This window comes from Ictalurus furcatus, chromosome 17 (genome assembly GCF_023375685.1).
Source record: "Ictalurus furcatus strain D&B chromosome 17, Billie_1.0, whole genome shotgun sequence".
Classification (NCBI taxonomy): Eukaryota; Metazoa; Chordata; class Actinopteri; order Siluriformes; family Ictaluridae; genus Ictalurus; species Ictalurus furcatus.
In genome coordinates, this window is record NC_071271.1 from 6,025,762 (window position 1) to 6,049,302 (window position 23,541).

The 23,541-nt window shown below is 37.6% G+C and overlaps 1 protein-coding gene across 1 annotated transcript; it reads left to right on the forward strand.

Annotated features, from left to right (window-relative positions):
* Nucleotides 1-2,451: 2,451 nt before the first annotated feature.
* On the forward strand, nt 2,452-8,626 carry ca4b (carbonic anhydrase IV b). The gene is made up of 8 exons (XM_053647835.1): nt 2,452-2,690; nt 3,862-3,906; nt 4,008-4,169; nt 4,727-4,872; nt 5,623-5,715; nt 6,956-7,022; nt 7,233-7,396; nt 7,808-8,626. Exons 1-8 carry the CDS (start codon nt 2,630-2,632, stop codon nt 7,976-7,978), a joined length of 909 nt encoding a protein of 302 aa, XP_053503810.1. The 5' UTR covers nt 2,452-2,629; the 3' UTR covers nt 7,979-8,626.
* The last annotated feature ends 14,915 nt before the right edge of the window (nt 8,627-23,541 follow it).

The window sequence follows — 23,541 nt, forward strand, 5'->3', positions numbered from 1 at the left end:
TTAAAGCAGCTGGAGGCCGCCAGATGCTGACTGTTACTTTAATATTGGACCCCCCCCCCCCCCCCCGCCCCCCCCCCACTTTGTTCAGGGACTCATTATTCCATTTCTGTTCATCATACGTCTGTTAAACTTGTTCCGTTAATGTCTCAGTTGTTGAATATTTTTATGTTAATCCAAATATTTGCATGTTAAAAAATTTGCTGGAAATAAAAGCAGTTGAATGTGAGAGGATGTTTCTTCTTTTGCTGAGTATATATATAGCTGAAGCTGTGCTATACATGTGTGTGTGTGTGTGTGTGTGTGTGTGTATACATACATATATATATATATATAGCTGTCAGTCAGCAGCTACATGTAACGCAGTGGTTTCTTTACAATAAACAAAATATTTGGTCATATTGTGTCTGAAATGTCAGCTACTTAATATTAATTTTGTGATATAGAACTGTTGTTGAAAAGCAATATCACATTCGCAATCATGCTGTTGTACTGAATATAAACACGGCTGTGAATCTACGGTAAATCCTGTAACTGCTTTTTACATTGTGATTACTGCACTTTGATCCACGAATGCAGAAGTGAGTCTCACTTTTGTGGCTACTCGTGTTATCATTTGTTTTACACACATTTTATCATCACCACAATTTTCCCACCTGTCCCAAACAATGAAATAAGCCATCTCAGGGACAAGTTGTATGGACAAAACCTTTGGTTTTGAGCCCTGTCTCTGCTATTAACTATTGACCATCGCCCTTGGCAACCCTGAGGCACAGACTTGATCTTATCACTTTTTCTTCTTGCCACCTCTACCATGACCAACTCCTTCCTGTTTTCTGTTGGACTTGGCTTCTCCCCAGCGCAGCCATGTGTGTCCTGCCTGGACCCTACTGACAAATTCTTGGAGCTGGAGACTGCTGATCTTATGGCCGATGTGCACCAGGCAACTATGCACCAACTATTGGATCAGTTCCAGGACTAGCTACATATATCATAAGGCTAATGGGTTGCAATGGTTTACAGGGATTACACACACTTTCAGTGTCCATATCACCCACTGGTAAAGTGTAAAATGTTAGTGACACACTTTGTACTTCCCTGGCAGTTTGCTTGGGTCATTTGGTCAATTCATGCCAGGCCATCAGTGAGTTGATTCAATAGCAAGTTTTGCATCTGCATGTCAGAGGGGTTGTCTGGTATACTGCCTCCCTTCTTGTACCTCTGGGAGGTTGCTCACCACCAACAGGTTCCTGTCCTGCTTGCCTACCATCAGCAACATGGGGTCTGTGGTTTTCAACCTGGCTTTGGGTCTCTCTTGTCTGACCTGTTGCTGCAGTGTAAGGTTACTCATGTTGCTGCAGTGTAAGGTTACTCATGGTCTTTCCTGCTACATGGTCTTTCTAAATTTTCCCTGGTGATTTCATAGCCCTCAGAATGTAGTTACTTTCTCCCATCTGCATTCACATCTCAGGATCCTTGATTTGTTATCAATATTCATTGCAGTCATTTCTCTGTAGTCTATCCATTTTGGCCTATATGCCGTCCCACCTCTTTGATGACCTGCAACTGTCTCTTCTTGTTTATTTTTGTAGTTTCTAATGGGTGTCTATTGAGACACTAGTGGGTTAAGTGACTAGTCACCCTCTCCCAATGCAGTCTTTCCTGCTGACATCCAGTCTTCCTGGATGCCAACTGCATCTACAGGTTTGCCAGAGTTTTTACCAGAGTTTTTACACACATCTGTACACTACATGAACACATGTTCTGTTGGCCAGCTACAGGGTCATGAACCAAGGGAACACCAATCAATGACATTTTGCTTCTTAACATGGCATATCTTGTGGTGGTGAAGGTGATAATTTAGTAGAATAATATTTAGAGAAATCAACAAGGTTTCCCTGGACTTCACTAAGTCTCAATTGTTGAGTTTTGGACATCTCTGTAGAACATAATTCCAAATCACTGGGAATGCTGACAACTTTTTTTGTGGTTAGAACGTACATATAAAATCCTCTTTAGCTCAAGCTTCTTGTTTTTAGCAGTTTCCATAAACAAGAGAATTTCTGAAATAAGCTTCATCAAACTTACTGATTTCATGAACATACAGTAGCTGCTGATGGTTTCTTTCGTTTCATATTCATGCATGCACTGGCCTGGGAACTTGCTTGCATGATTTGGGTCTAATTTGTCCTCTTAGATGGAACAGTCACAGGAAATCAGTACAGTACACTATGTTGCCTTTTCTGGTATGGGGAATTTCCATGCATAATAAAGAAATGAGTTCTCGAATCTTATCACAAAGCTTTATCACACAGTTTTACAGCTTTTGTAGTTTCTTCCTCAATCAAAACGCATAAAACTGTCTCAGCTGTAAAATATATCATCAGAATAGTATTTTTAAATCATGCTTGATATATTCTGGGTACATCCTTATGCAAACACATATTTCATTCTGTCCAAAAATGGACACCATCGCCTTTGGTAGGTGCCTCAGAAAGGAGGAGTTACTGATATGTGTTGTAAGATAACACAGGGTCATATAAACTATAAAAGGCTCCTCCACTAAACATCACTGTTAAAGTAGTGATAACCTTGGTTAGGTTTTTTGGTCATAGTGAGCAAACAAAGCAACATGCCAATCTTAAAGTTATTGGTTCTTTTGGTGTCTATGTTGGGGGTGACTGGGGGTGCAGGTATGTCAGTGAATTTCAATTCTATATGTATATATTTTTTAAATAATTTAATTTAGATTTTATAAATATGTTATTAGGTTCTTTCAAAAGACACCAACTCGAATAACACATTTGTTCTGAAATTAGTGCCTTCTGAATTGGTCATTTTTAGTGAGGCCAAAATTTTGGAAATAACACTTATTTCAGGGGCATAAAGCAGAATGTACTGACTGTACTTTACTATAGTTGTTTCAAGTGTCTTAAATTCTAAGGCTATTCTTTGTCTGAATGTTGACAGATTCAACTGTTGAAGTAACCTTTCAATTAGCGGTTTTCTTTCACGTTTACAACCGTTAGAATAATTTGTGGTAACTTTTTATGAAATTTTCTACTTCCCTAAAATGGTGGTTTCAAGCCACATTGCTCTACACTAACATTCTTCTTTAACAACAATAAACTAACTCACAAAATATCCGAGTTTAAAGCCTTATTCTAATGTGAGGCGTGTTCTTTGAAATATGCTATCAGACTTTAAAACAGTAGCCTTTTTTTTAAATAGTAAACATACCAGGACACAGAAAAGATCACAGAAAATGTTAATCCTACATAGAAAAATGATCCTACTGTAAAAAATATATAAGTATATATACTTAGATTTCCCGCTATGATTCCAGCTCAGCTGTCAGCTGATTCCAAATCTTTTGTAGGAAGATGCACAGTGTTGATTCTGCTTAATGATCACACAATCTGTCAAATTACCCAGTTTGGGGGGAACTGCCATATGGTCTATTACCTCTGGCCCACAAACCATCAGCAGGTTAAGAAATACATTGCAACATGAATTACTAAAGTGCTGTACTCCACAGACCGGTATATATTCCAAATTTCATTGTGGGGTTTATCATATTTTTTTTTCTTTTATTCATATAAGACTTTTTCATTTAATTTCCTTCTCTTTTTTTTTCTTTTTAATTAGTAGTTTTCTTAATCTGTGAGGTTTTGTTTTTGACATGCACTTATCATTCTTGAGGTCCATTGTCAGAGAACTGAATCATATGGTTAGACAGCATTTAAATATTTGTTTATTGTGCAAATAGAGTACTAAAAGTAGGCTGGTATTAACATGCTCCAGTTTAGCTGCAATAGTAAAATTTCAAGTCTGTCATGTCATAAACCTGAATTGCTCTTTCAGAGTGGTGCTATAAATCTCAGGTCTCCTGTGACAACAAATGCAAGGGTGAGTTCTGATCATTACTATACAAAAAAAAAAAAAAACATTTAAAATTGGTATAAATAGTTTTCTCAAAATTTTTTTAGCACACTGTTGTTAATCTATAGGGCCGGATGAATGGAAGGACATATCACCAACCTGTGGCAACAGAAGCCAGTCACCTATTAACATTGTAACAAAAAAAGTGGATACTATCCACCTGACACCCCTCAGTCTTCAAGGTTACCAACATGTTTTCCAAAGCATTATCACAAATAATGGTCACACAGGTGAGACATTAATCAGAAAAAATCCTAATGAGTAGATGAGTTCATATTGTAAACTGACTGAAAATATCCAGGAGAATCTGTCATCACAATTACAGTTCATTGAAAAATCTCACACTCCTCAGAATTTGCAACTGGGTGATACATTAACATTTATTTTCTTGCGGAAAAAAACACAACCATTTTCTAATCTATATTATAGCTGAATACATACTGAAAGCTACCTCCTGATTACAAACTGAAATCTGTAGTTCAAAACACTTATTGAATACAGTATGTGCTAGCTTTTGTGATACGCCACTGAATATTTCCATGAGAAACCCATGCCATTCCCTATGTGACTTTGGCTTTCCCATCACAGCAAAACTATGTTGTCATTTATGTTACCAATTTTGTGACATAGAAAAATGAATAGTATGAAATGGTTCTGTTGATTAGTGTTTTTACGTCTTTGATTAGTGTTTATTGTTACTGGTTGTCTGGATGGTTCACTTAAATTGGTAGCTTAAAATAATCACTAAAGTGGGTTAAGGAGCTAATCACTATTTCTCTATCCCCAGTCAAGTTTAACTTGTCAGGTGATGCTGTGATTGATGGTGCAGGATTAAAGGAAACTTACAAAGCAATGGAAGTCCATTTTCATTGGGGCAAGAATGGTGGGCCAGGATCAGAGCATACTATCGATGGAGAGCAGTACCCTATGGAGGTGTACACACGTACACACACACACACACACACACACACACACACACACACACACTCTCTCTCTCTCTCTCTCTCTCTCTCTCTCTCTCTCTCTCTCTCACCACTCACTTTAATAGGAACATTACGCTAATACTAGGGGTAGGGCCTCCATTCATAGCATGGGTTGCACAAGATGTTGGAAACATTCCTTTGAGATTCTGGTCCATGTTGACATGATTGCATCATGCAATGCCTGCAGATTTTTGAGGTGTACTTTCATACTGCAAATTCTACTGCATCCCAAACCAGCCCATCTGGCACCAACAATCATGCCACAGTCAAAATCCCTGAGATCACATTTTTCCCCATTCTGATGCTTGATGTGAACATTAATTAGCCAGAGCTGCTGGCCTGTATCTGGATGATTTTATGCATTGCACTGCTGCCAGATGATTGGCTGAATAGATGTAGGTGTACAGGTGTTCCTAATATAGTGCTCTGTGAGTGTATATAGTGGCAAGAAAAAGTATGTGAACCCTTTGGAATTATGGTTTGCAGTTTTATAGCGCCTTTTAACCTTAGCGGTTCACTTTTTTTCATTCACCAATTCACACACACTCACACACCAATGGCAGCTGAGCTGTTATGGTATGTGTGTATTGTATATGTATATATATATATAGAGAGAGAGAGAGAGAGAGAGAGAGAGTGAGAGAGAGAGAGAGAGATCATGGTGCATTAATTTAATAGATGAGTGTCTTTGTCTCCACAGATGCATATTGTTCACATAAAGAAAGATTATAGCTCTGTTGAAGAGGCTGTTAAAGATCCATCTGGACTAGCGGTTTTTGGATTTTTGTATGAGGTTTGTTTGCTTGTTTGTTTGTTTAAATAAAACAACCCACACTGTACTGTGTCCACAAAGTATATTATTATTTATTACGTTTACAAATGCTTTCATGATGATGAATTAAGTCATGCCAAATCTTTACCACATCAGGAAATAATGAAGTATATACTCATATATCAATAGCCAGTTGAGTATTAACATCTTGCTAGCTCTTTCTTTTAATCTTTGCTGCATCCGGAAATAATAAATCATACAGTCATATATATCAGTAACCTTAATAATAAATATTACAGTTAAGTACTAATTCCTTATTAGTGTCACAGATTTCCCCTTGTGCTGAATGCAGGAGCATTTACCACGTATGAACTGCCTGAAGCACGACAGAGAGTGTTTCTGGGTTGACACTGACTTTTACTATGACACATGTTTTGTTTTGGTTTCTGTCCTCTCTCCGCCCCTGTTATGTGATTGGTTCATTCCTAATGTCTCAGCTGTTCTCGTGTCCACCTTTGATTACGTTTAGCATTTAAACCCCTCATGTGTCTTTGTTCAGTGTGAAGTATTGTGTTTCTGTGTTTTCCGCCAGACCCATACTAAGCCTTTGTTCCGCGTTTCTTAGTTTCTTGATCTTGTTTTTGTCCTTGTGTTTTCGATTCTTGTTCTTGATTTGTCTGCCTGTCTATAATTTTAATTATAATTCATATAATGAATAGCAAAATTAATAAAGAACATTTACATTAAAAACTTTTTATACACAATGTAGATTAAAGCAGTATAGGCCAAATTTTTTTTATTTTATTTTTTTTTACTTTGAGACAACATGATCAAAATCAAATCTATTCAAACACATGGTAAGGACTGTAGCATACAGTATGCTGATAAGTGTAATTATTAAGGCCTCTCTTGTAATTGTTTTAAGAGTTGATTTTCTAACACTGTATTATAAACTTGTTTTATGCCAGATGTGTTAATGTTAAAGTTAAAGACTGTTTGCATAATTAATGGATATTAATTTATGACACAGTTGGCTGTTACTGTATATACTTCATTATTTCCTGATGCGATAAGGAATAAGGAAGGGTATGAATTAATTCAGTATCATGTAAGTATTAATTAAACATTAAATATGTTTATTTTTGGACCATATAGTAAATGCTTTAAGGTGCTTATGAGTTATTTGTAAATTATCAAATTTAAATAAATTTGTGATGGAATTTTTATGTCAAAGCAGTTGTTGTCCTTTCTTATCTCACAGGAATCAGACCGTGAAGTCAATGAATATGATTCCATCATAAATGCTCTGCCTCACATCAGATTCCCTGGTAAATCTCACATATTTATATGGGTTCATTCATTATCATGCTGCTTTGGCTGTTTTTCTGAGGCTCATATCTCTTTATAATGTTTTATGGCATTTATATGTCGTTTATAGAGAACTAAATCAAAGTTCAAAGGCATGCTTTAGTACCAACTCAGTTACTGTCATGGCCTGAGGTTGACTGAATATTTTCATTGACTGGATTCATTTGCAGGCAACAAAACTGTACTAGCATCTGTGAGTTTGAAAATGCTTATTCCTCCCCACAATACATTGATGCGCTACTTCCGCTACAGCGGTTCTCTGACCACACCTGACTGTGCAGAGTCAGTCATTTGGACTGTATTTGAAAGCACCATTAAACTTAGCAAGAAGCAGGTAAGTTGTGGTTGACGTTTTTAACCCAACTCAGTCTCACACAAAATTGATGAGTTGCTACTAGTGATCGCAACTAAAAATCATCCCGACATATCAGCTTATAGAATATTTTGCCACCCTTGGCTCTTCAAACAAACAAACAAAACAAAAAAGTACACAGTGCCTGGACTGAGAACCTAGCCCAGTAGTTTTCAATATGCTGAGTGTCCCATTTCTTACATTTTTGCACATTTTCTTGTCTTCATTAGGTGAGTCAATTGTGTTACTCTGAGAAAACATTAAAATAAGCAAAGAATTACAGTATGTCTCCCATTCCCTGGAACTGATTGAGTATCATTGACCTGCAACTAATATGTGAAGTTCTGAGTTCATTTGTCCAGCCAGTTGACTTTAATGTCCCTTATTCCACAGCTGTCTACATTCTCTGAACTCTGGTTTGAAAACGGGACTGCCATGACTGATACGTTTCGCCCTGTGCAGCCACGCAATGGTCGAACAATCTTTTATTCCAGAAGCAATATTGCATCTGTCAGCACAGTACTGGTTGTTAGTACTTTAATCATTACTTTTTTGACTCTTTAGGAAAAAAGGATATGAAGTCTAGTGTCACTGATTAGACAATTTGAATGTCCAATGCTTTTTTATTTGAACAACCATAGTCTTTGTTACAGTCAACAATATTCAGATGTTCTTCTATCCAGCTTTTTGTAGCATTGTTTTTACCATGTGTTTAGGACAATTGTGTAGTGTTTTATAATAGAGATAGAATATATAGATAAAAGCACACCTATATATTCAAAGGGAAAGTATATCTTATAGCCAACAGAAGATTATGAAATAAAATGTTCTATGTTCTAAGTTTCTTCCTGTTTTAAAAACACAAGTTAAAAACATTACTGATCTGAAAAATACAGGCACAACAAATTTGTGTTTGGCATGCACAATACATGTAAACCTGAGTGCAAAACTTTGCATGGTTTATGGACAATACGTTATACCTCTATTACCTTGTTTATTGTTTAAATGCTTTTCATTGTCTAATTGTCAATGAATTCCAATTCAGAAGTTATCATTTATGGCAAACTCAAAAGTTTGGATGTCCTTAGATATTCCCTACTGTCAAATTAAGGCGACTAACAAGCGACATTGTTTGTTCAACGCAAATATTCTACTGTATTTTAGGAAACGTGCCTACCTTCACAATTGTTGGGTTGAGGACTAAAGATTAAAAGTCATAACAGGGAGGTTAAATGATATAAAACAGTGGTGAGATGGAGAATATATATATATATATATATATATATATATATATATATATATATATATATATATATATATATATATATATATATAACAAATATATAATATACAACAAATATATAAACAATATAATTGTTTTTATATATATATGTGTGTGTGTGTATATATATATATATATATATATATATATATATATATATATATATATATACACACACATATATATATAAAAACAATTATTATTATATAAACATCATTGTGCCAGTTAAAACCCAGAGTTAGTCTTAGCAACTACAGCAAAATGCTGTAAAAGAAAAAAAAAAAAATAGCAAGTGGTTTTCATTGCTAAATTTTTTTTTGCAAACAAACAGAAATGAAACTCAACCAATTTTATGATTCACACTATATTATATACCACTGTTGTTGACATTTATTTTTTTGTTAAAAAAAAAAGAAAAATAATTAAAATTTCAATACATTTTTGATTGTAGGATTTACTCATGTAAAACCAAATGTACTAGGAAACAGTTCATTATTGAAAATTCTGTTTGTTTTATTTTATTATTTTTTTAAAGAAATGTGTTTTACATGTGTAACTCCTATAGTTAAAAAGTTATTGAATTGTAATTTTTCTTTTAAAAAACAATAGACGATAATCTTGGTAAAATCTTACTCAGTTACCCAAATGTGGGACGCTGCAGGTTGGAGTAATGGGTGTGTCTAAAGGTATGGGCATGACTAAAGGTATGGGCATGACTAAAGGTATGGGCGTGTCTACAGGTCTTTTCAATTGGTCGCAAAAGCTGTCTGTTTCACCGAAAGGCGGGCCGTAAGCTTAAATACTACTGGCCAACAGGTTTATTAACAGGAAGTGACATGTCTGACATGGACAATGGGTGTGTACCTTGTAGTCACTATCCCTAAGCTTATTTCTCTTTTTTTTCTGTAAGAATGGTGTTAATGACAATAAAAATATTAAATATAAATTTATCTTCGGAATTTCTTTCTGTTAACTGAGATGGCATGGCGCAGGTTACTGATGTCATCACCAGTACACGTTTGTTTTGGTCTTGGTGTCCAAGCAGTTCATTCGGGGCACCGTTGATGAGGATCAGAGATGATCAAAAACAAATTACAATTATTATTTGAAGGATACTAATATCTCTTAAAAGAGATATGCTAAGTTCAAAATTTGCTTTCTTGTCTATTACCATTGTACTGACTGCACATAACAGCAAAAACATATCTGTTATAGAAGTGGCAATTTCTACTGTTTAACTTTTAATACAACTATGATTTACAACTGTATGTTTCTCTGTAATTTCACAGCGAGTGCATGCAAACTAAAAACGTGAAAGTTTTGTCTGAGAAGTAATAAAGCAATGGAAATACTGGAAACGTTGATCATAAAACACTGCAACATTAAGCACAGGATTATTAAAAGGTAGACTGCTGCTTCTAGGTGACTGAGAACTATTTAGTAACCTTCTATTAATTGGCATTATGTAATTTAGCAAACTCACTATTTTAACAAGTAAAACATTTATTAAATTATCAATGGCGGTAGTGTGGGATATGTGTTCACAAGTCATTTTGAACAGTTTTAGACAAATCCAACATTCAAACACACTCACTGACATTCACACCATAATAGCAGTCCATAGAACAAAAGCCACCAAATTCTATCTCTGAATAAATTACTGTGAACACGCCTTTCTTTCCATGGCCACATTGTTTTTGTAGATCCCACAGTGTTTTTGTAGATTTTCAACTTTGAACGTGTAAGAAATTACAGACTGCCTCTCAGCACATTCCACCCCGAACTGTGTTAGGATAAGCTTGCTCCCTAAAAGGCAGAATTATCAAAGGGACGATTTATCTCAGTCCCAGCAATATGCGTATAATACCACCTAAAGTGACATTCACACAGTTATAGCATGGGCGCGGCCGTGGGACATCAAGAACCATCTCTGAACAATGGACTATGTGACCGTAATTAGCATTCAGAAAGACATCTGTCTCCATATCCCTACCACCTCACCATTTGGGGTCAAACCTGTAACAACATCTGTACTGTGAGAACAGAAAGTGATCACATCAAATGTTATCCTTAATTTGCATTTAGAATGAAACTTCATTTACATTACATACAGAAAACCTGATTTGAAACACAGTATAAAATGTATCTGCTGATATTATTGCTGATAATTGAGAGATTAGCTTCAGCGGGGTTTAACGGGAGATAATTTTTAAATATATTCAGTTGTACTGGGCACGGTGGCTTAGTGGTTAGCACGTTCGCCTCACACCTCCAGGGTTGGGGGTTCCCACCGTGGCCCTGTGTGTGCGGAGTTTGCATGTTCACCCTGTGCTGCGGGGGTTTCCTCTGGGTACTCCGGTTTCCTTCCCCCAGTCCAAAGACATGCATGGTAGGCTGATTGGCATGTCCAAAGTGTCCGTAGTGTATGAATGGGTGTGTGAGTGTGTATGTGGTTGTGCCCTGTGATGGATTGGCACCCTGTCCAGGGTGTACCCCGCTTTGTGCCCGATGCTCCCTGGGATAGGCTCCAGGTTCCCTGTGACCCTGAAAAGGATGAGCGGTATAGAAGATGGATGGATAGATGGATGGATGGATGGATGGATGGATTCAGTTGTACTTGGTTCGAATGTGCAGTCAATCTCCGGTGGCCGCGTGTGAGTGACGTCACTTCCACTTCCCCACCCACCCTAATTGGCAGGTTTCTATGCAAGGCATGGGAACTGTAAATGCAAAGGGATTTGTGATTCTGTTTGAATATTGTCCGGCTCCATACACCACACTGAGGAAATGAAATAGTAAATGGTGTAATTGCTATTGCTATTTCAATATGACAGGGTCATAATGCGTAAGACACATTGTGTGAAATGCAACTGCAAATGGACTTTGCGTTACCATTTGAAATTTAGCAATGTACGTTCGTGTAAATGAAAATGCAAACGGTAATACACGATTTGCATTTTCATTTCAATTATGTCACAATTTGTGCGTCCACAAATAGGAAATGCAACTGCAAATATAGTTTGCAATTGCTTTTGAATATTGTCTGCAAAATACCTCCATATAGAAGTTTCCTGGTTTCATCAAAAAGTACGCAAAAATGGTTCCCAAACACTCAGACGCCATCTGGTGGACATTTACAGAATTTTTTTTATTTGCCAATTGTGCTCTATGTACAAGGTTCGCTATATCATTCACCACTCTCATCTTTGATATGATGGATGTTGCAAATGCACAACAATTATTCAAAACTTTGTATCTTATCATGCTAATCAAATAATTTCACATTGTCCCATTCATTTTGTGAAGGGCATTGTGGATTTTCATTGTAAGTTGCATATTAGTTAGATTAAATATAAATAAGTACTATAGGTCCAAAATCACATCTTAATATCTGCATGGAGATCCAAAAGGGACTGAAATTCTTGCTTTGAAGTGTTGACATTATATTATATTATGTTCACTTTTAATGCCAAGGTTTGCACAACTAAAACAGAAACTGCATTATAAAAGAATTGAATTGAATCACTTAATCACATTTTCACTCCGCTTTACCTGGTGGGGGTCCCAGTAATGAGGTGCATATTGTTAACAAATCATGGTAATTAGCAGACTACCTCAGCAAACACCCTGGACAGGGTGCCAGAACACGGAACAGAAATATAAATAAACATCACAAAACAACAGCCTCAAAAACTACCACAAATGTGATCAGTGAGTGCACTACAGCCCAGTCAAGCTTGTATTCAAGGACAATATGCCAAGATGTATACCACTTTTGGAATAAAGACATTTCCCTGGACAAAGAAAAAATATTTATAGCCTTTCTTCCATGTCCTGACATGTTTATATTTGGGGAAAGCCAATGGAATCTCTTTAACCAGCAAGGTCTGTTGTCAAATGTTAAATATGCTAGTTCTCACTGCATGGACCTTTGAATCTTCTTGAGATTCCCATATTCCAAGAAGATACATTCCATAAACTCTACAGGAGAGAAGTACCCTTGAATACCACCAGTGTGAAATCACCTCCATCCACAACTAATGGATCTTAATATAATTGCACCTCAAAGTTTTGGAGCACAAAATAGATAGTTTGCCACTTTCGTCCATCAAGTATGAAAATGGATGGAAATATTGCCAACACACACAATGCAGGATAGTTAATGAATCACTGATATTTGAATCACATTAAACACTTGATATCAATATAATTATGTGTTTCTGTTGTTTTATCCATATCTCTATGTGTGGAACAAATATGTACTGTTAATGTGTCAGGGCAGAGAGAGGGAAATGAAATGCTCTTTGTTTCACCCAAACTGCAAGCTAGATAGAACCATGAGGGTCAGAAAAGGCCACAAAATCCTACAAAGATCTCGCTTTGTATGTTCCTAATCTACCAGCATGTGAAACTGTATTTGCTTCTTTGTCATTTTCACTTTACATGTTTTATTTTATTTTGCTAGTTTTATAAGAGGTTGTTTTTCTCTCATACAGATCATGTTTAGTCTGTGGTTTTGTGTTTCTTTCTTTGAAGCAACTTCGTAATAGAATATGAAAAAGAACAAGGTCAAGAACATGGTTAATGTACAATTGCACAGCAGGGTCTTTAGCTTTACAACTAGTCCCACCTTTTTCCACCTGGACCAATTTTATTCTATATAATAGAATGCAGTCTTGTTGTATAAACCATTGTAATATGCTATTATGCTCTTTTTTTTTTTTTTTTTTTGGTACCATCTGAATAAAGCTGCACATTGTTTCATAGCTCCTACTCTAAAAGTGAAAAGTACCAAAGGGCTTTGAGGGAGGAGTCTTGAGTAGGAATGGGTGTAGTTTTCACATCACACCATAATTTGAATGATCGTATGACTGGTGTTCCCTACTTCTTACCCGTCTGTGCAAAGAAAAGTGTATTATTATGGATTTAAGAGGATGCATAGCATTCTTTTGTTCTATTTTGCTTGATCTTTAGATCCCTTACAAATACAAAATCTGTCAATTTCTACGTACAGTTTTGAATCTTTTTTGAACCAGCCAGTGTAGGTTTTTTTATGTGTGCTTTCCTACACTCTACATATGTCTTCTGAACATGTGAGAGTCAGCTGACAAGAGATTGGATTTGCTGTGCTGGCTATTCTGATAGTCATTGAGTTGGAGGGCTGGTAGAAGGTATCAAACTTGGATTATAATTTTTGCAAAGAATGTAACCTTTTCCCATTTAATCCTTTTACTCTAGTGGCAAAGGTCTGAGAAGACCAAAGCTCAAACTCAGTGGATATTATAACTCCATTATATAGAATACAAATTACCTGACAATGTGTTTTTTCAACTTGCTTTATTTAGTGACAGTGTTGGATATAGGCAAACGTGCTGTTTACCATCACTGAGTTTTACAAAACAGTATACTTTAAATCATGTCTTTCTTATTGTACTAACAACTCTGATCATCATGACACAGGCTAACTACTAAGAAACAATTCCACTGATTTTGTTTCAGGTAGTTAAACCAAGGTTTTTGTGCCTTTGTTTTTTCTTCTACTCTTGTCATCTCTCTCCTTTGATCTTCTTCTCTTGGATTTTCTAGTTTTGAGAGGTAGCATGGATGGTGTGATAGTCTGTAGTCTAGAAGAGAAAAGCTGCCCAATGCTTGCCTCAGCACCCTTTGCCTGAGTAGCCAGATCAGTTGTAGCTGAACCTGTTGAGGTACTGGAAGCTATGGCTTCTCGCCTTGCCTTGATATCATCCTCCATTATGGATAAGTTGGACTTGGGTCGCCAAGCACTCTTTCTGACCCCAGTGCCCTTTAATGTTTTAAGTCGAATTTCACCAGACGTACCTGTTGTAGGTTTTTCTGCCGTGTTCTTTGGTCCATTATACTGCAGCCTCTGTGGTTCAGGAAATGGTTCAACAGTCAGCTCCTGAGTTGTGTCAGTCGGGAGAACTTTTGGTTCTTCTGTTGTTAAGGGATCTGTGGGGGAGGGAGGGCTATACAGCTTCCGACTTTTCCTCCTCCCCCCTTTCTGCCTTGACCTCAGCTTTTTGGTTCCAACAATGGGTGTATTCTGTGCGGTGGCATTAAACGCAGATCCCTTTTCATGCAGGGACTCAACGTTGTGTGGAGCCTCCTCCCCTGGTAGACTGATGGGTGTGTGTTTTGTCAGACCTGCTAAGCTGGTGCTTTCAGTTGTACTCACAGCGGTGTTATCTGTCATCATATTGTGTAGGGTGCCTTTTACAGGGAGGAAAGTTGGAGTTCGATATCTCTGCTTCTTTTTTGGCACTCTTTGTCTTGGTATAGCAGTTGTAGGTTTGCTGGTGATAGTCAATGACACTGTGGAGAAGAGTTGCACAAATTCCATATCCTTGATTTGCTTTTGTGGTCTTAACATTTTGGCCTCTTGCTTTGCATCTGCTGCAGTGGTGGTGCTGACTTGTCTCTCGACAGGTGTCTTCTGATGCTCATCCCTCATCATCTTATTGGAGTACTGAAAGTCTCCCACAGAACTGAATTTGCTGTTCATGAAGTTGTCGGTCTTGCTGACCCAGTCAAAATTCCCAGAGTCTTCCACAAAATTGTTCTTGTTGATGATGTCCTCTGCTCTGTTGGCAGAAGGAGCCCCGGTGACATTCCCATTGGCTTTTAGAACCCTGCCTGTGTTTTGTTTTCTCTTTTTCCCCTTCCCCTTTCCTCTTCTCTTCTTTGAGTCTTTTTTCTTTTTGCCTGCATTCTTCTTCCTCTTCTTATCTGAGTCCTGTGTTTCACCTGTGTTTCCACCATCATTTGATGAGCTTTGTGAAGTGGAAACTGTAGCAAGTACTTTGATGAAGTCCTCAGCTGCTGTGACAACATTTGTAAGTGAAGGCTCTTCTGGTGCAGGGTTTTTGGATCCTGAGGTGCTTGAGGTGCTTTCCGACTTCTGAATTTCTTCTTGCTTGCCTTCATCTATCTCAGATAATTTTGTCTTAGAAGGTGCTATGGTCAACACATCGATAACTTCAATGTCACCAAAATCGTAGGGCACTGAGTCTCTAATCACAGCAATAGGCACTTTATCATATCTCTTACACCTTTATAATAAAAGAAAGCAATAATTACATATAGTCATATAGTATAGCAATCATATATTATGCAGAAGATACATATACGTTTTACTTACACTCCGTACCAGTGCCGCTCAACACATTGCTCCTCAAGGGAGAATTCAAAACAGGGAGCTTCAATCACGTTAAAGAAAGCCTGGCCAACCACCCGTGATGAAGTGTCATTAACCGCCCTCAGACACCGCTTCATTCTGCAGGATGACAATATTATTGATTTGTAATTTTTTCACAAGTACTGAACAGCTTCTTAACAAATAAGGTTACATGTAATTGTTACAGATTGAGTATGGAATAAACTCTTGGATGTGAACATTATATCAACTTCATATTTTATCCTTAGGTGTAATACAGCATATATACTTCTCAATGGCTTGATGTTTTTCCCTTCTCTAAATCGTCTGATTTGACTCATAAAAATCTTAATAATCATCTAATTATATAACTCATGTGTGTTCAAACATGCAAAGCATGAAACTTTGTAAGCTTCCAGGGCTATACATAGTGAGCGAGGTTACTCACGCATCGTCGCAGTCACAGTGTGAAATGGAATGCCACTTAAAGTTGGTGAAGCCATATTTCGAAGAAAATGAGTGAATGACATGGGGACAGTGGTCATGCGTGCGACAGCATTCATCCGTCTCAGCAAACTCTCCTGGAGAGGAGACATGCACAAGTCAAATAAGGGCAAAATAAGTCAAATGAGGGCAAAAATCAGAGGTGTTTACAAATATAATAAACAAAATAAGATTTAAAAAAAAAGTAGTAAAGATAAATACAGGCTACTGATAAAAGGTAAATTCAATTATTATATTTTAATAGCTGGACAAGTTTAAGAACCTGTCAATTCTTGTTTTTATATAAAGTGTATCATGAATCACCTGTAAGTGTCTACTAAATGAATAAAGTCCACAGAATGTAAACTTAACAAAAAAAAAAAAAAGGAAAAATAAAAAAACTTGATTATAATGATCCTCACCTAGTTGATCGTAGTTATCGGCGATGTTTCCTGCTCCACACCACAGAGTCCCGGGATAAGTGAAGCCCCGCTTGGATCTCCGCAAAGTGTGTCTGTCGCTTGCAGGGTATCTCCTGTCTTCAGTCTCTCGTCCTACACCCTTAGATTTCCCATCGTCGGCTTTCTGAGGACTCAGCCCGACATGGCACCCCGAAGTGTCCGCACACGGAGTCGTATTGTGCAGAAAGTATGAAACGTGGCTCTCTTTTTCCGCGTCTAAAGCAGAAAGTTCGCCTTTAGCAAAGTCTCCGTCTACGTAAGACAGGAACAGGAAAAAAACTGACCACATGACCGCTCTGCACTTTCAGCACCACGGCTTCTGAGACAGCACCAGACCGGCCGGTCCTCAGATGCTCGAGTGAGCGGGTTTTAAAAGACTCCTGATCATGGGAGGGGTCTCGTCTCACACTTAATTTCCATCTTCCCATCATGAGACGAACTCTTTAACCTGTGTAAATCTGAAAAGCTGTTATTTAGCCTGTTGTGCGTGCAACACAGTGTAAAAAAAAAAAACCCCGCCTAATGTAAAATGATTTAATTTAATTATTTACTATACAAGAGCCCGATGTAATTCCTATCTGCAGATATACGGTGTCATTTTAAGAAACCGATTATTGTCACCTATTATTGCGAGTAGTAGGCCTATATGGACGCACGAGTAGCCTATTGTTTGCAAACCTGCGTCATGTTTTAAATGAGTTATTTATGAATGAATGAATGAATGCGCGTCGTATGTGGTTTCCCAGGGCTGGGGGAGTTCACACTCGGATAATGAACTGAGAAATAGTATTTTGACCGAAAGTTACCCTTCATTCTTCACAAGCTCGAGATTTACTCTGTTGACGCGGCGAGGGGCGGGGCCTGTCACCGTCTCCACAGCAACAAGAGATGGGGTGATTCCTAAGGCCCAACGAGATTGAGCTTCACACACCACAAAGAAACAGTGACCTGATTTGGATTGGAGCCACACTGTTTTTTTTTTGTTTGGTTGGTTTTTTTTTTTTTTTTTTAACTCTGGGGACTAAACATGGGCACAGACTAACTACCAGAGTAAACCAATGTTTTAACCGACATCAAAGATCTACTCATATCAATAGCTATAGACAATTATTTATATCCCTTTGTCAGTGTAGGGCTATTCATTAAAACATATGTGCAAACTCCATACTACTCATTTTATTTTCCTTGTTTACTTTTCATGATTTTTTTTCATCCATCAAATAGTGTTGCAAAATCAATTTTCACTTATTTTTGCGGAATTATTATTATTATTATTATTATTATTTTTTGAGCTGGTTTGCCATGGTTTGAGAGGATTTTAATCTCCATAACATCCATGGCAGTATATATATATTCAAGCAATGAATGACATAAATACGATTCCTTTTTGTTGAGAAGCAATACACACTGCCACACCCTCTTACACACAACTGTACTTTTGACATATAATAGGCCTATTTGGTCAGTGTTTTTTTTTTTTTAATAACTTTGAACGATGGTTCAAGGGATACCATCAAACGAATCTGGCAACTTGTGTTTCTATCCCTTGAACCACGTTTTTAAATGTAGGATTGTAATGCAGTGAAAAATACAATTACATCTCAGAAAGGACAACTGAAACGATGAAGGTACATTTGTTCGAATGCAAATAGTCTGTGCACAGCATTCAAATTGTTGTTATGTCTAGGATGTAACAAGCAGCTGCACTGAAGAAGTCCTTTTTATGGTCTACAGATACTCCAGACCCATAATCTATATAAGGGGGACCTGGAGAAACATAAACCATAACATTTTAGTAACATATATGCTATTAAGAGAAACATTTAGTAGGATAGTAACTTTTACATGACTATACCGTGCATTGTAGCCTTGCATAAGTGTTCACACACACCCTGACTGCTCACATTAAAAGAAACACATGTACCCCTGCTTATTCATGCAATTATCCAATCAGCCAATTCTGTGGCAGCGGTGCAATGCATAAAATCATAATAATGTGTATATATAAAACGTTGTGGACAAAAGTCCTTCAGATGTGTAAACAGATTGCTTCTGAGGCTGCAGCGAAAGTCACTTGAGCATTTCTAGCATTTGCAGATACACCAATCAGCCTTAACTTTAAAACCACCTGCTAAATTTGTGTGGGTCCCCCCTGTGCTATACCAAAACACCTCTGACCCATCAAGGCATGGACTACACAATACATCTGAAGGTTTGCTGTGGTATCTGGCACCAAGATGTTAGCAGTAGATTCTACACTACCTGGCCAAAAAAAAAAGTCCAAAATAAAATGCTGTTACTTTCACTATTAAACATAACGTGTTGATAATATCGATTTTTTTATGTGACTTCACCAAGCGTGTTAAAGCTCTCTGATCGTGATAATTCAAGATTTTTTTTTCTGATCACATTTCTTCCTCAAAGATAACAGTTCACCACTCTCCTTTCAGGTTTTAATAATGCGTTGAACAGTTCTTAACCCAATTCCAGTGATTTCAGCAATCTCCTTAGGTGTTTTCTTTGCTTGTTGCAGGTCAATAATTTGCCCCTTCTGAAACACAGTAACATCTTTTCCACATCCATGGGATATGTCCTCCGACAGGGTTGTTTAGGAAATCAGATGCTACACACTGCATTAGTTGAGGTTAAAAGGAATTGTTGCCAGCTGAAACATACTGTATTATTCACTGCAATAATTATCCAGTCATAGGCTCTTAAGTATTTGCTTATTTAAAACCAAACTGCGATCTTTTTTTGGCCAGGCAGTGTATAAGTCCTGTAAGTTGTAAGGTGGGGCCTCCAGACTTGTTTGTCCAGCACATGCCACAGATGCCCGATCAGATTGAGATCTGGGGAATTTAGAGGTCAAGTCAACACCTTGAACTCTTTGTCATGCTCGACAAATCATTCCTGAACAATTTTTGCAGTGCTGCAGGGAGCATTATCCTGCTGAAAGAGGCCACTGTCGTTAGGGAGTATTTAATTGACATGAAGGGGTGTACTTGGTCTGCAACAGTGTTTAGGTAGGTGGTACGTGTCAAAGTAACATCCACATGAATACCAGGACCCAAGTTGTCCCAGCAGAACATTGCCCAGAGCATCACACTTCCTCCGCCAGCATGCCTTCTTCCTGGTGCCATCTCCTCTCCAGGTATGTGATGAACATGCACCCAGCCTCCACATGATGTAAAAGAAAATTTATTCATCAGACCAGGCCACGTTCTTTGTTGCTCCATGGTCCAGTTCTGATGCTCACGTGCCCGTTATAGGTGCTTTTGCCCGTCGACAGGGGTCAGCATGGGCACTCTGACCGGTCTGCGGCTACACTGCCCCTTACACAGCAAGCTGTGATGCACTGTGTGTTTTGACAACTTTTTCAGCAATTTGTGCTACAGTACCTCTGTATCTGGACCTCTGGGATCGGTCCAGACAGGCTAGCCTTTGCTCCCCACACGTATCAGTGAGCCCTGGATGTCCATGGCCCTGTCCCTGGTTCACCGGTTGCCCTTCCTTGGACCACTTTTGGCAGGTACTAACCACAAGATCCATTGTTTTGGAGATGTCTAGCCATCACAGTTTGGCCCTTGTCAAAGTCACACAGGTCCTTACGCTTGCCCATTTTTCCTGCTCCTAACACATCAACTGTGAAAAGTGACTGTTCACCTGCTGCCTAATATATCCCACCCTGTGACAGGTGGCAGTGTAACAAGATAATCAATGTTATTCACATTCATAGTGCACAATCATAGAAGTGCCATATTCTTTTTGATATTTTTTCCAGTACTTTGTCTCATAATTGTTCTCATATATTTGGTCATCATGATGCCTCATGATGCAAACTGCAGGAGGGCAGCAATGTTCTTTTTGGAGAGCAGTGGCTTTCTCCTTTCTCCTTTCTCCTATTGTTGTTCAGTGTTCTTTTGATGGTGGCATAATGAACATTAACATCAGCCAATGTGAGAGAGGCTTTTTGCTGCTTAGACGTTACCCTGGGTTCCTTTGTGACCTTGTGGACTATTACACGTCGTGCTCTTGGAGTAATCTTTGTTGGTCTCCACTCCTGGGGAGGGTAACAATGGTCTTAAATTTCCTCCATTTGTACACAATCTGTCTGACTGTGGATTGGTGGAGTCTAAACTCTTTAGAGATGGGTTTGTAACCTTTTCCAGCCTGATGAGCATCAACAACTCTTTTTCTAAGGTCCTCAGAAATCTCCTTTGTTCATGCTATGATACAATTCCACAAACAAGTGTGTGAAGATCAGACTCTGATAGATCCCTGTTCTTGAAAAAAAAAAAAAAAACAGGGGGCTTGCTTACACCTGATTGTCATCCCATTGATTGAAAACACCTGACTCTAATTTCACCTTCAAATTAAACTGATAATCCTAGAGGTTCACATACATTTGCCACCCACAGATATGTAATATTGGATTATTTTCTTCAATAAATAAATGACCAAGTATAATATTTTTGTCTCTTTTGTTAATTGGGATCTGTTTGTCTACACGGAGGACTTGTGTGAAAAGCTGATGATGTTTTAGGTCATATTTATGCCGATATATAGAAAATTCTAACAAACTCTCAAGCACCACTGTATGTTACCAGAACTAATTTAGGTTTTACGGAAGTGAGGTTAATACTTATGCTATCACAATTTCTCAATTATTTATTTGTAAATAATTTAGCAAATTATAGTGTATAAAAATCATATAAAAAATAGCACAGTAGAAGCTCAAGTGTTAAGTTTCTGCAGTATAATGCCCTCAAGCCACGCTCTTAACCCCCAACTGCTCAGCCATGCTTGAACTGAATTATGTCTCACTTGGAATTTGCTTCAGAATAAGCAAGAAATTAAATAATGTGATTGTTATATTACACAATATCAATAGTTTAAATGTGTTGAAGAACTTGTGGAAATTGATAGAAATATATTATGATTGTTTGCTAAGTGTTTTGAAAACTTCTCAGTCTACAGTAGCTGTTCACAAAAGACCATTATGTTCTGTTACTAGAAGCTAGTATAAGATTATATGGTCTAGAATATCTGGGTAATCTTGTGACATATAAGATGAAATGTAGCTGAATAGTTACAGTTAAGCATGTTAAACTTTGCAGGAACGCTGTGGACTGATGCACATCGTTCTTGCAGGTCCCCCAACTAGAGCCACATTAAAGTGGAAAATAAACGTCTCTGACAGACTCTCTTTTGAGAGAGTCTTTTTTTTTAATCAAAACTCTGTTTTGTTCTGCTCTCTAAAAATTTGTGTAATGCACATTGTGGGCAATAAGCTTGTGCACAATGGAATCTGGGAGGCAGAAACAAATGATGAAATATCAGCAGAGGCAAACAGCCCACACTCTTGGCAAACCCCCTAAATTAACATAGGCATATTTAATGCTTGCTAATACATTTATATGAATCTGCTGGACTTACTACCCAAGCAAGTTAATCCACTTGTATGCCTCTAATAAAACTTTAAGGTTCACTAAAACCATGCTGTGCTCTGTGAAGCTTTAATTTTCAGAATATATAAAGGTGCATACTTTATTCATGTACTTGTGACTTTATAATTTTATTTTATTTTTTCTTGTCTATCTCTCTTCCTGTCCCCAAAAGGTCCATGAAGCATAGCCAGTGATATTTTTTTTATTTAGTTATGGCTGTGGATATCACAACCTAATATTATTTAAAAAAAAATGATATTTAATATATATTATTGTCTGTCACATAAGAAGGTTGAAGACGGATGCAAGTGCAGAAAAGAGCTTTATTAAAGAGAGGCATACAGACAAATCCAAAACGTGAATCAGAGTCATGGTCAAAAACAAGCAAATGGTCAGGTGATTGGTAAATGGGCATAAACGAGGCAAGGCAAAACACAAAATGAGAAATTATAAGCGAGATCAAAAACCATGAAACAAAACACGAAGAACAAAGGCCTGACATGGTGAAAACACTCAATACTTCGCACTGAACATATACACACAACGAGTTTAAATAACAAACGAAGTGGTGAAACACAAAACAGCTGAGAACATTGATGACACATACAGGGAAACAACCAATGACAATACAGGGATGGAGACAGGACAGAAATCATCACAGCTCACTGAAAACCACTTCAGGTTTCAGAGCGCGCTGCGTGCTACAGCACTAGCGCCTGGGGAAATTGTGAGATTATCCTGATGTGTTTTGTAAGTGAAAAGTTCTGGAATAAAAAAAAAACTTGATGGCTCTAATTAATAGACAAACAGTGTATTTAATTAATGTTCAGGAAATAAACCTTTACTGAGTGGGTCCAGGGCTATTTTACAGTAAAAGGGGACCATATTACTCTTGTTGTAGCAAACTGAAAATATTTGATGCCAAAAAAGAAAACCAAAAGAGAGAAAATTTGCATTTAGATAGAAATGCTGTAAATTGTCCATTTTAATCTTGAAAATAAAAGATTGTGATATATCTTTTAGAATCACAGAAAAATATAGTAATGTAGGTAGCCCAATTTATAATCTGATATATCCTGCTGTGAAAAAGTATCGATCACTTCTGGGAAGGTTCACTACTGTGCCGAGTTTTTCCATTTGGAGATAATGGCTCTCGCTGTGGTCCTTTGGAGTCCCAGAACCTTTGAAATAGCTTTGTAACCCTTCCCCGACTGATGTATTTCAATCACCTTCTTCATCATCATTTCTAGAATTTCTTTCAACTTTGGCATAGTGTGTTA

Excerpts from the sequence above, each read along its gene's own strand:
- ca4b (XM_053647835.1), top strand. The coding sequence starts at position 2,630 with ATGCCAATCTTAAAGTTATTGGTTCTTTTGGTGTCTATGTTGGGGGTG. Across the intron at positions 4,170-4,726 it reads CACAAATAATGGTCACACAG|TCAAGTTTAACTTGTCAGGT; the intron begins GTGAGACATTAA and ends CTCTATCCCCAG. Across the intron at positions 7,397-7,807 it reads TTAAACTTAGCAAGAAGCAG|CTGTCTACATTCTCTGAACT; the intron begins GTAAGTTGTGGT and ends CTTATTCCACAG.